Source organism: Dipteris shenzhenensis, chromosome 5, assembly GCF_047967505.1.
Source record: "Dipteris shenzhenensis isolate YYH24624 ecotype China chromosome 5, Dip_SZ_1.0, whole genome shotgun sequence".
In the NCBI taxonomy this organism is placed as follows: domain Eukaryota; kingdom Viridiplantae; phylum Streptophyta; class Polypodiopsida; order Gleicheniales; family Dipteridaceae; genus Dipteris; species Dipteris shenzhenensis.
Window position 1 is genome coordinate 60,623,155 of NC_141600.1, and position 11,944 is coordinate 60,635,098.

Below are 11,944 nucleotides of genomic sequence, written 5' to 3' on the forward strand. Positions count from 1 at the left end.
GGAAGGGAGGTGGAGAGATAGGTAGGGGGGGAGAGAGAGAGAGAGAGAGAGAGAGAGAGAGATGGGGGAGGGGGGGGAGGGAGAGAAAGCAGAGTAAAGGCTAGGGCGAGGATGAAGAGGAGTGGAAAAGAGGAGGGCAAGGAGAGAGAGTACATGTAGAATGAGAGTGAGAAGGAAAGAGAAGAGAGATGAGAGATGAGAGAGAGAGAGGGAGAGAGAGAGAGAGAGAGAAGAGAGAGAGACAGAGTGTGTGTGTGTACGCTCTCCATTTTTATGCATGCTCGCCAAAAGATATCCCCCCTAGCGCATGCTCCATAACTTTTCCTTGATTTGTTTAAAACTAAAAGGATTGAAAAAATGGAATTCACACTTATGGGACTACTCCATGGTGTCTTAAAATATTAGTATTTGGTTATATTCTCATAATATTAGTATTTTGATTCACCCTAGAATGAATGAATTAGAGAAATTTATACATGTGTAAAGATTTTTGAATAAATCCAACATCCTATATAATACACATATGTCTAAGTTGATCATTGCCCTTCCATAAGCAAACAATAAAGAATTTTTAATTATGATACATTTAAAATTGTATTCAAGGTAGAAGTCATTAAACTTGTTTTTCCATGTCAAATTATCTATTTCATTCACGACTCCAAATTTATTATCATTAATTTGTTCTTTTTAGCAATAGTTTTTTAGAACTACTTTTGTTATTCAAATGGGACTTTCACGTAGGAAATGAAACTTGAAGTCGTATTTTTTAGTTTCTAGTTATACTTGACATCGTGTTTTTCATATTGCTAAGTCCATAAATCAAGCCACCTATTGTGAGCTCAAACACCTGCTAAACCGTTACAATCAAGGAGCATCAGGATTCACCGTCAATTCATCTAAAGTAGTTAGGCTGACTAAAGAATTACTTGCTTAGTTTAAACATAAACACTTTGAAGTCTCTCCACCTAAGATAATTTTCTCTTAGAGTTGAGCTTATTGGGATCTTTGTCACACTAAAACATAAGATTATGTTTTGTCCATTGGACCTTTTTGTGTTATTTAACGCCAATTGATATAAATTTCTAATGGATAAACTCCAATACAACACCTCTGACCAAAAAGGTTTGATTTCTCATTCGAAGCTTTTTGAAATCCATTGTGCTGAAAGGCATAAGGATTTATCCCCTTTACTTCTTTGCAGGCATGGGGGTTCCTCGTAAGTAATTCTCGATCAGTGTGAGGGCTTGTCGAGGTTGTAGATGAGGTACTTCATGGCCTGAATTCCGAATGGTAACAAACGTAAATCCTTCATAGACTTGGCTATGGCCTCCCACCTGTTTCAGGTAGAGCTTACTTGTTAAATGCAATTTTTTGGAGAGTCTTAGAGCTTAATTGATGATGGTGCTCCCTCTTACCTGGCCATCTAGATACCAAGGATACCACTTCACCTTCGTCGCTCGCTTTAAACTCTCAATGGAATACCTCGTCGATGATGTTGGCACCACGGCATCCACGTCCCCGCTGTGGATTTAGAGCATAGCTGATCAGTAAATGCTCCAAACATTTCTTTTTCATCATTTTCTAGTTCTTTGCAAATAAATAATATAGAGCATGGCGTTTCCGTTATGATGCCGCAGAATTAGAGCATGGCAGCTTCTTTATCATGCAGAGTTCAAACTGTCATTAGAGTAAATTTTCTAAGCACAAACCTGAAGACCCAAATTCGAAGGCCTGCCCCTATTAGCTCCTCGTATACAGGTAACACAGAGAAGGCTGAATCATTCCATTCGTTGAAAAGGGTTTCACTGCGTGGCAATTGGAAAGCAATGTAAATTAGTCAGACGCGGACCAGTAAATAGCAAAGAACATCATGACGATATAAGTATAGCCTGAGTGCCTGGCACTTCATAAGCCTTGAGCGTCTCGTGATACGAAAATACACATCGTCTAACATCCAGAAACATTGCCTGTGTGGGTTTTTTCAAAAGACTGACCTCTTTAGAACCAGGAAGGATGCGTTATATCAATTTTGTACTAATAAAGATACGCATACATATACATGCAAATTGAATTGCGTGAGTCACGTGAGAGAGCGTTTAAACTCGTCAGGGAGAGATCGTTCGAGGTCCGGAAGAGGCTTTGAAGAATATAGAAAAGACATTCCGAGGTAGTAAACCTGCATGAAGTCCAATTGTATGACAACTTGGTTACGTTGGCGTGCAGCGCCTTCTGAACGTCTTCGCGATTGAAGTATTCTTTTGCATAGTTCACTGAACATGGATCGTAGCCTGCTCTGTGAATCAGATTCAACTGCACATTAAAGAAAATTGTATCTGGTCATGTCGTTAGAAAGACAGAGCATAAACGTTCATTTAAAGACTGCGATTTTGTCCTTATGTCCACGTCTTCCATAAAATGCCTAACGAAGCAGTTTTTCTAGTAGTTGAAGTGCTTACCGGATTGCTTTTTGACTGAACTTCCACTCCGCCGCCAATTGGATGTGCACAAGGAGAGGAATATATGTTATAGAAGTCGATGTCTCCCATCATTTCCCAGGCACGACCACGTAAGTAAATGCATTGATCCGAAAGATTTGCTGAATGATAGTCACAAGTTTTGAGAAGATCATGCCGCATCTTATCTGATATCAATGCACTATTCCACCAATATTCTACTTTGCCGATGCTGTCGTAGTAAGAATCCGTAAGGGGGTTGCCTACCTGTAACACACACAAGTTACTGTCAGTCTGTCACCCATTTTGCAATGAGTCAATGCTGAATGCTGCGTGATTCCACCGGTGGCTGCGAGAGGGGACCGGGGTCACAACGGAGCTGGGCTCTACAGACATTTCGAATCCTCCGCCTACTCCTCACTATATATGACTGTGAATTTATGTAATAAGCTACTGTAAGTTGAAAGGTAAAGTTACGTAACAACTTCCACTTTGGACGACCGAACAGCCCGAAGAATATATACAAACAGATGGTGTGTGTCTAGAGTTCAATTCTTTACCATGAACCCCTTGAGGTTGATTCGTGGATTAGCTACTCCTTTCAATTCTCGCTCAAACAGCAGTCTTGCCAGTTGAGGCACATAATGACCTGTACCACAACTCGCATATATGAATGTTTTAGAGTTCGGGTTGCGTGTCTAAAGTAAATTTAGCATGCATCGACGGAACATCACTCAAAGATAAGAGGTTTCTGTTCTCAATCCAAAACTATTCTCTCTGTAATCTTAATTATGGGGAAAATCTTATTACCTGCATAGCTCTCTCCTGTGAGGTAGAATTCTCTGTGATAGTACTGTGGAAATCTTTCGAACCATCCCAATAGAAAGTTGTATGAGTCTTCGGCTGCAGCCCAGATCGTTAAAAGTCAAGGCCATAGGTTAGAAAACACACTCAGCGCGTTGGGTGAGCTTACAGAACTGAGCGTACCTGTTCGCCTATCGCCTGTTGTATTCAAGTCCGAAGAAGTGTTTGTATAGGAAAATCCAACACCAGCAGGAGCCTCCAAGAAAAGTATATTCGCAACTGTGTGAGGGTGACATCAAACAAATTTTTAGATAATTTGCACCGAAGAGCCATGTGCGGTAATGTGTAGAGGTAAAGATTCTTGAGTAGAGGGAAACATATGCATGCGCTTACACTTTGTCCAAGAGAACTCGTTAAGGTAGAGACTTTTCCCGTCATTGTGTATGTGGAATGGGCCGATCTCCTCCATCGCTCCATATGCTATGGAAGAACATCCTGGTCCTGCCAAACCATCCCAGATGAGAAGTATATATAGAAGCACAAGAGACGACTTTCATGGGCATTAGAACAATAAGATTGAGAGCTGATCCCAGAAGTCGGCGGAAGAAGACGAATTTTCGGCGGAGAAAATATACGTAATGCATAAATCAAATCAACAAGGTTCCCGAGCTTGTTTAAGTCCATCTCATGATGCAGATCTATCAGGCAGCAAACAATAACGGAACTTTTGATATTTTCAACGAGAATTTCTACATCCAGGTGATGTCCAGAACGCCGAGTAACGTCGTTTCAATCGCTTTCCTCCATTATGCGAAGACCAATCAAAATCAAAATCATAAGCACGTCAAACCATCCACTATTAAGCTCTGCAGACGTCGTTCTGTAAGAACAAACAAGGAAAGAAACAGAATGCGCCGGAGATGATAGAGAATGCACGGACCTCCATTGAGCCAAAGCAGGAGAGGCTTAGAGGAAGCGTTGGTGGGTGATTCAGTGAGCCAGTAGAAGAGGGAGCGACCGGCTGAATGGTCGACGGTAACGTAGCCGGAGAACTGGTTGAAGGAGGCATTGAGAGGTTGACCAGGAAGGAAAGAGATGCGATCCAGGGACTGTTGAAGGTTCAAAGGAGGAGGAGGAGACGACAATGAAATGGAAGCATCAAGAGGAGGAAGATGAAGCAAAGAGAAGGAGCAAAAGAAGAAGAAGAAGAAGATGGTGAGGTGGTGAATGAAGAGCTTGTGCATGATGCTTCGAACAACACAACCTACATGCGGGTTTGGCTGAGGTTTAAGGTTTAAGGAGAATATGGGGTTTATATATACAATGTTCGATGGCTGCAGTCGGCCACATAATACTGTCGGTACTTTCTCCACTCCATCTCTTGTAAGCAATCATAAAATGGCTTTGCCTCGGTCACATAATACTGTCCGTACTTTCTTCACTCCATCTCTTGTAAGCAATCAAAGTAGGATTAAATTTTGATGTTTTTGAATAAATTGCTATATCCTATGAGTCTTCGAGATGCATGCTTCACATGCAACATAGCACTTGTAATGCTTTGACGGTTTCATTCCAAATTACATAATTTTTTGCTCTCATGTTCAAGTTTGGAATGTGTACTACAACTTGAAGACAAAGTTTGCGGAATCCCATTGAGCAATGCATAAGTTATGGGTCATGCAAGATACATATATACAGAAAAGTCCCTAAACGTCACCAAAAATGGCTACACCCAAGCAAACAATGAGCCATCACGAGAACACTCTGTAAGAGCTATTACACTAGGAAGACACGTGGGCAGAGACAACGAAATTCGGCAAACTTTGTCTTCAAGTTGTAGTACACATTCCAAACTTGAACATGAGAGCAATGCATAAGTTATGGGTCATGCAAGATACCTACATACAGAAAAGTCCCTCAACCTCACCAAAAATAGCTCCACCCAAGCAAACAATGACCCCTCCATTAAATTTTGAAGGTTCAATTCAATGATTTTTTGTGTGACTGGTAGAGATTTAGAGCATATGGGATCACTAATGATCACAATGAGGCAATGCAGTTTAGTTTTCACCCTTGTACTATTAACCAGCTAATCCAGTGTACACTGCACATGCATTGGGATGTTAATGCATAGATTACTACCCCCTGATGTTACTACCCCTTGATGTGATGGTTTAAGAGTTTACCCCTATTTTGGATCATATTTTATGCATTAATTATGCCAATTGGTAGATTTTGTCAAGTATCAGGTTGTTAATTATTGTCAGAGTTCAGATGCTAGCCCAATGTGGCCAACAACTATCCTAGCAACATCAACAACTATTCCAACATGCCTAATAACCTGGAGGATGTTGGGCTATATCACAGTGTATGCTAGGTTAGGATTAACCTAGCTTATCTTTCCCAACTCTATTACAGAAGGAAATTTTAGAACTTTTGGAGCTTCTATGAAATGTTTGTAGTGCTTGGAGAGTACTTAGGGAATACTTTTCTACCTACTATTCCTACTAACAAGCATGAAGCAACGAGAAAGAACAAAAAACATGCAAGTATAGCACAAAATAAAGTGTTTTCATCCAAAAAGGGATACTTGTCATTCCCAAGATCTTAAAAGGCACACCCAATCATCACATCTCAAGTTTTTTTTAGAGATGGGACTGTATACAAGGTTTAGCAATGGTTCCCTATACCATTTCATCAATTTGTAGACGTTCAAATCTCAAACAGCATCAAAAACGAACTCAAATTGAATACCTACCTTCCTTCTTTCTCACTTTTCTTTTTTTCTCAACTCATTCCTCTATTTGATTGACGCTTCTAATCCCTTACCCGACTAACTCAAAAGTGCTTGGTTTACTACCCAAACCTGATGTTATGCTCAGTGAAGATGCTCATTCTTATAGTCCTCCTAAGGAGAGTGTGCTCGTCTAAAACAACTGCCAACATATAAAACACTCAAAGGTCGGGGCTAGCTATCGAAAAGAAGATTTGTGTGATGATGGGAGAACACCAAAGTTATAAAACACACCTAGACAATGGAGTAAGCACAACACTATAAAGTAGTATAGAGAACCAATCACTTCCTATAAACTCTCTTGATACAACCAAACCACCTCAACTTGCAGTGAACACTCCCTATCCTGGCAACTCATGTCAGAGGAAGAGAACTCAGCACACTGCTCTCTTGTTCCCCCCCATTGATAGTTATAATCAAATTACTACCTAAAGAACCTTCTTCTAAAAGAGTATGTGCTCAGTGTGCCAACCCCCATTCTCTTATTAAATGTGTCATCACAATCAACTGCACCTCTCCTCTACAAAATATGTGCTCAACTGACTCCACTGCTTCCAATCGAGGGCGACACTCGATAATGATGTGCAATTGTTAACCTAACTTGAGGCTAACATCTCACCTCAACTACCCTTGCCCGTGTTCTCATGGACTAGCAAGGAATCACTCAAATGTAGAGGCTTGAGTGTTGAAGCCTTGCGGTCATCAAGGACACCTTCAATAGATGCATTAGAAAAAAAGCAGCTCATTATGGGGCCCTAGTAAGAGAAATTCATGATTTCTTCATTTTTGTTTACTCTAAAATAATAAAATATGACATAACTCCACTAACATATGGTGTAAATTTTGGTATTTTTGACATCACTAGCATGTCCAGAGTAGGCCAAAATCCTTAGAATGGCCTCGCCAACCTATCAAATCGCTTTCATTTGTACAGTTGGTTTTTCGAGCCTTTTTTGCCTTTTTCGAGCCCCTAGGGGTCCGTTTTCAATGTTTCAAAAGTCATTCCAGGGGTTTTGGCCCTCTCTGGATGCATGGGCGATGTCAAAAATACCAAATTCTACACCATATGTCAGATATAATAAAGTAACTCAAGTATCCTCATTGAATGCAACTCAACAATATTTCTTTTTCTTTTCTTTTTTCGTGATTTTTTTGGGCATTACGTTGGCCCTCCTTTGATTGGTGGAGGGCTATTTTTTTTATGGGCTAAAAGGCCACAAAATGAGCTCTAATGTTTTCTAATGCGAGGTCGGGGACAAACTGGCTCTAAACTAGTTGTGAGGATGGACCGCTCGCATCTGCTATCGTAGTGCAAGGAGCGGATCATGGTGGCTTTGCATCAAAACGTTGCCCCTTGGTGGCCAAGGATATATATTGCTAATATCAATAGGGGGTTGCTCAGGGTTTTGCACCAATACAGCATCTAGCTTTCATGACTTGATCTTCGGATGAAACATCGATATCTAGTGGCATCGCAAAATCGGTGTGGTACCTCTTGACCTGGTTAACCCGCTCCTGCCACTTCATGCCCAGATCTTTTCATAATTCACGAATATTATTATGCATCGACTTAGCTTCGAGTATGTGGCTACTGATTAAATGCTTGAGCTCACACCACAAAGGTTTACTAGAGTAGATGGGCAGCTCAAGCATAGTAAGCTTTAGCAGCAGCAACAGCAGGTAGCTGACAAACTCAAGCAAGATTCAACTAATGCTTGGTCTTAAAAATGTTATGCTACCTCTAAGCACGTTCCTTGAAAAAATCATAAAACTCTCGAATTTCTCGATTGTATACCGAGATGATTGGTTTTACAGGTTCCAAAACTTCTTGGTGCATATAGTGTGAGGGAGAGAAAAAAATCCAATTGCTTCAGTCTGTCGATAGACCCAGTATGGGTGGGCATCTCCTCCCTACCTAGAATGTGATGCAAAAATTTCGTGGTGGGAACTGCAACAACAAGGAGATCCTCAACTAGAAAAATGGGCTTGGCTTCTACCATCTACTCCATCTGCACCTCTTTGTCTTCCGCCTCCACCAAAAACTGGACCTGTACTTCTACGTCCTCAACATTGTAGCCCATCTGGGTTGCCTGTGGATGCTCAGCGTACTGAGTGCAACACATAAGAAGGGCCTGCTGAGTGGAACTTAAGAAGGGTCTAATAATTCCATGATCCCTTCTTCCCCCTTTGTTTGTGAGGCAACTCATCCAGTGCTGGCCTGAATTGCCCACTTACTCCCTCAAGATGGAAGGATAAAGCCCACCAGTTTGACATCATCATTATCTCATGGTTGTCAGTGAGGCAGGTTGTTTGGGTGCTCTTCAAAAACTTGTAGGACATGAGTTAATTTCTAGAGTTGTTGATAACTATCCAGCTTGGCCTATAAATTTTTTTTCTCCTCCTTTAATGCCTTCCCTTCTATGGATGCCTCTCATTGCAAGTTACCATAGTATGTTTGTATCTCATCATGTGCCTATTGCAACTACGCATGGTCCCGAACTAACTCATTGTAAATTGTCTTCTTAACCTCTAAATTCTCCTGCAGTGACTTACACTCGGCTATCAAATCCTCCTTGGCTCGGTGTAGGTTGGTAGTCTACTCTTCAAAAATTGTGTAGCCTCCTCCTGGTACTTTGCTTTTTATAAAGACAAGCTATGCTCGAGTACCTAGGGAGGGATCCAATGGTTGGCTAGATAATCAAGGGCCTGCATTGCATGGACCAGATTCTCCCCGAGTATCTGCCATTCACTCTTTATGGCAGCCTGGGTCCTCATGACATCCTTTGTAAGAAGCGGGTCCAAGGAAAATGGTTCTAAAGATACGAGGCTCTAAAGAGGTGAGGGGGGTGGATGCAGAGTAAGTGGAGCGAGTGATGAGCTACCTCTTTGTTGTTTAGCTTGGTGTGATGGATCTGCATCACTCGCTCAGACTTCCTACTTCTTGGGTGTGTCTTCTTGTTTTCTTGTTTCCTCACCCTCCTCCATTTCCTTATCCTGATAGGTGTCCTAGTTGTTCCCCTTTGAGCTATCTTGTTTTTCCCTTTCAGAGGTTTCCTCATCACTGTTCCCCCCCTGGTTATCCTATTTTGGCTAGGAGGTGCCCAAATCATTATTCCCCTTTGGCCTCTTTTGGATGCATCAATTTTACAAGCAAAAACCTATGAGCAGGTTTATCTGAGCATGTTTTTTAAGAGATTTAAAAGATGTGTTTGCATGGAGTTACACAAATTTAAAGGAAGTCCTAAGTTGTGTAAACATAAGATACATTTATTGCTAGATGATAAACCAATACAACAGTAAAGGTAAACATAAGATACCTTTAGTGTCAGATGCTAAACCCATATAGCAATTCAGGAGTTCCTCCTGAGTTGTGTAAACATAAGATACCTTTAGTGCCATATGCTAAACCAATACATGAACAAAGGTATATAATGAATCCCAATTATGCCAAGCAAGTCAAAGTCGAGTTAGATAATCTCTTATGTTCTAGGTTTATATATGCCATTGATCGTGGTGTGATTGGCTCTTTCCTATTATGGTTGTGCATTAAAAAAATGGCAAACTTTGAGTCTATGTCGACTATAAGAAATTAAATGCGTAGACAATTTCTAATCTATTTCCCATACCCTTTACTAACAAATTTTGGAACAAGTTGTAGGACATGAGATGTACTCATTTATGGATGGTTACAGTTGGTACTTAGTTGTTGGTATAGCTAGATTACAGTGGCTCTCGAGGATCAATCAAAATTTTATTTTATTATAGAATGGCTTACCTATGCAACTAAAGTGATGTCTTTTGGATTAAGGAATGCCCCATCAACCTTCCAGAAGTTAATGGTTGTCACTATTTGAGATTACCTCACTCAGTTAATTGCTATATATTTATGTGTATATTCTTCAGATGTTGATCACCTAAAACACCTGGAGAAGGTTTTTTTGAGATGCAGACAAGCACCGCATCTCTTTAAATCTAGCTAAGAGTGTGTTCTATTTCCGAGTTGGTATTCTACTCAGCCACGTTATTTCTAAGGATGGTATCCAAACTGAGCCCGGTAAAATTAAGCCATACAACAGATGCCTGAGCCTTAGAACTTAACTCAATTACATTCTTTTGTTAGGTTTATCAGTTTCTACTATAGATTCATCAAATACTTTGTTAGGATTGTGGTGCCTTTGTATGAATTAACAAAAAAAGATGCTAAGTTTGAATGGAATGTCGAATCGATTGTAGTTTTAAGTGATTTGAAAAACCGAGCAATGGCTACTCCAATTCTTAGACAACGAAAGTGGGATGTTATCAAACATGTACATGTGGATGCTTTTGGTTATGATTTGGGTTTGTTCTATCTCAACTAGATTGTTGATTGGACTATCTAGTATATTATGCTAGCCGATAGCTGACACCTACCAAATTATATTATAGCACTACAAAGCAAGAAGCTTTGGGGGTGGTATTTACTATGCAAAGACTAATGCACTATTTACTCGGTAACCACTTTGTGTTTTATGTGGATCATCAAGCATTTCTTTATCTTATCAATAAGGCTATCATTCAGGATGGCTTGTTTGTTGGATGCTTCTGCTGCAAGAATTCAACTTTAACATTATTCATAAGCCAAGAAAAAGACATGTAAAAGTTGATTGTTTGTCCAGGTTACCAGCACCTGAAGAAACACATGGAGTTGATATGGAATTAATAGATCCTAAATTGGTTGCAATTGATTATTGTGAGAATAAATATGCCGAGTTGGTGGATTACTTGTTTAAGGGCACATTTCCTAAAACCATGACTCGAGACAAATATACACAACTAGATTTAAAGTATTGTTTATACATTTTGATTATAGCAGATAGCTCTATCATCACTATCCTAGTGGGATTCTACGCCATTGGGTTTTACCGCATGAATGAGCTATTGTAAAAAGGTGCGAGATGCGACCTTCACCCTGCCTGCTGCTGCCCCCGCCCCTCGTGCTGCCTAGGCTCCGCCCTGCCACTCCCACCCTTCTCTCCCTGCGCCCTCCCCTTGCACCTTGGTCACTGCCCTGCTCGCTTTGCTGCAAGCCCCCTCCGCTGGCTGAGTGCTCCCGCTTGCTGACTGGCTACCCCCCTGCTCCGGTTCAACCGTGAGCCTCTCCTGGATGGCGCATCCCCAGCCTTGGCCTGCTTGTTGGTGGCTTCCTTCCCGTGGCAGTGTGGTCGTGGTCTTCCAGGCTGGTCTTTTGCACCCTTCTCCCTCTTTATGGAGTAGAAAGCATCTGGGTTGGGGGTGTTCGGGCATTTGGAGGTGTTGAGCCACTTGTGGCATGGGGCCTTGCACTTCTTCGGAGGGGAGTATCTTCGGCTTCAGCCGTCTCCCTTGCCCTGGCGGTCCTCCACATTTGCACCTTCACAATAGCAGTAGGTTCATCTTTCAGGAAGCGTCTCTCCCTTCCCAGTGGCATTTCTTTGGTAGGAGGAGGTTTGCCCTGCACTCTCCTACTCTTCTGGAGTTGGAGTTCTCCTCGCAGCTTTGCCCTGGTGACATCGGCCATGGCCATCCCCCAGCCATCCAGTTCGTGCCTCCCCATGGTGGTGGTTGTGCTGCCCTCGTCCCATCAGCATCTCCTGGCCGCGAGTGGTGCACTGGAGCTGGAAAGACCTGGCCCTTGGACAACAACCCAGAGGGGTCGCATCGGCTGGTGGCCTCCTTGCTTGGGTCTCCAAGCTTCTCAAGACTCAGAGGTTTTTCTCAAAGATTCTTTTCCCACAGGGCGGCGGCCCTCGACTCTTTCCTCAGGGATCCCTTCTCCTTTGGCTCTACTTCTTCTTGTCGTACCAGGAGGCTCCCCATGTGGGTTGAGGCCTGCAGGTGCGTGGAGCGGGCTACTGGAGTGTGGACTCGCCCCCCG

General features: G+C 41.9%; 1 protein-coding gene across 1 annotated transcript; it reads right to left on the reverse strand.

Moving 5' to 3' along the window:
* Positions 1-1,187: 1,187 nt before the first annotated feature.
* Positions 1,188-11,623, reverse strand: LOC147902270 (serine carboxypeptidase-like 27). The gene is made up of 12 exons (XM_087374466.1): positions 11,441-11,623; positions 4,420-4,505; positions 4,198-4,379; positions 3,651-3,758; positions 3,441-3,536; positions 3,264-3,356; positions 3,014-3,102; positions 2,457-2,720; positions 2,177-2,310; positions 1,710-1,805; positions 1,416-1,521; positions 1,188-1,334 (listed from the first exon to the last, which is right to left on the reverse strand). The coding sequence occupies exons 1-12, from the start codon at positions 11,621-11,623 to the stop codon at positions 1,188-1,190; spliced, it is 1,584 nt and encodes a 527-aa protein (XP_087230592.1).
* Between the last annotated feature and the right edge of the window lie 321 nt (positions 11,624-11,944).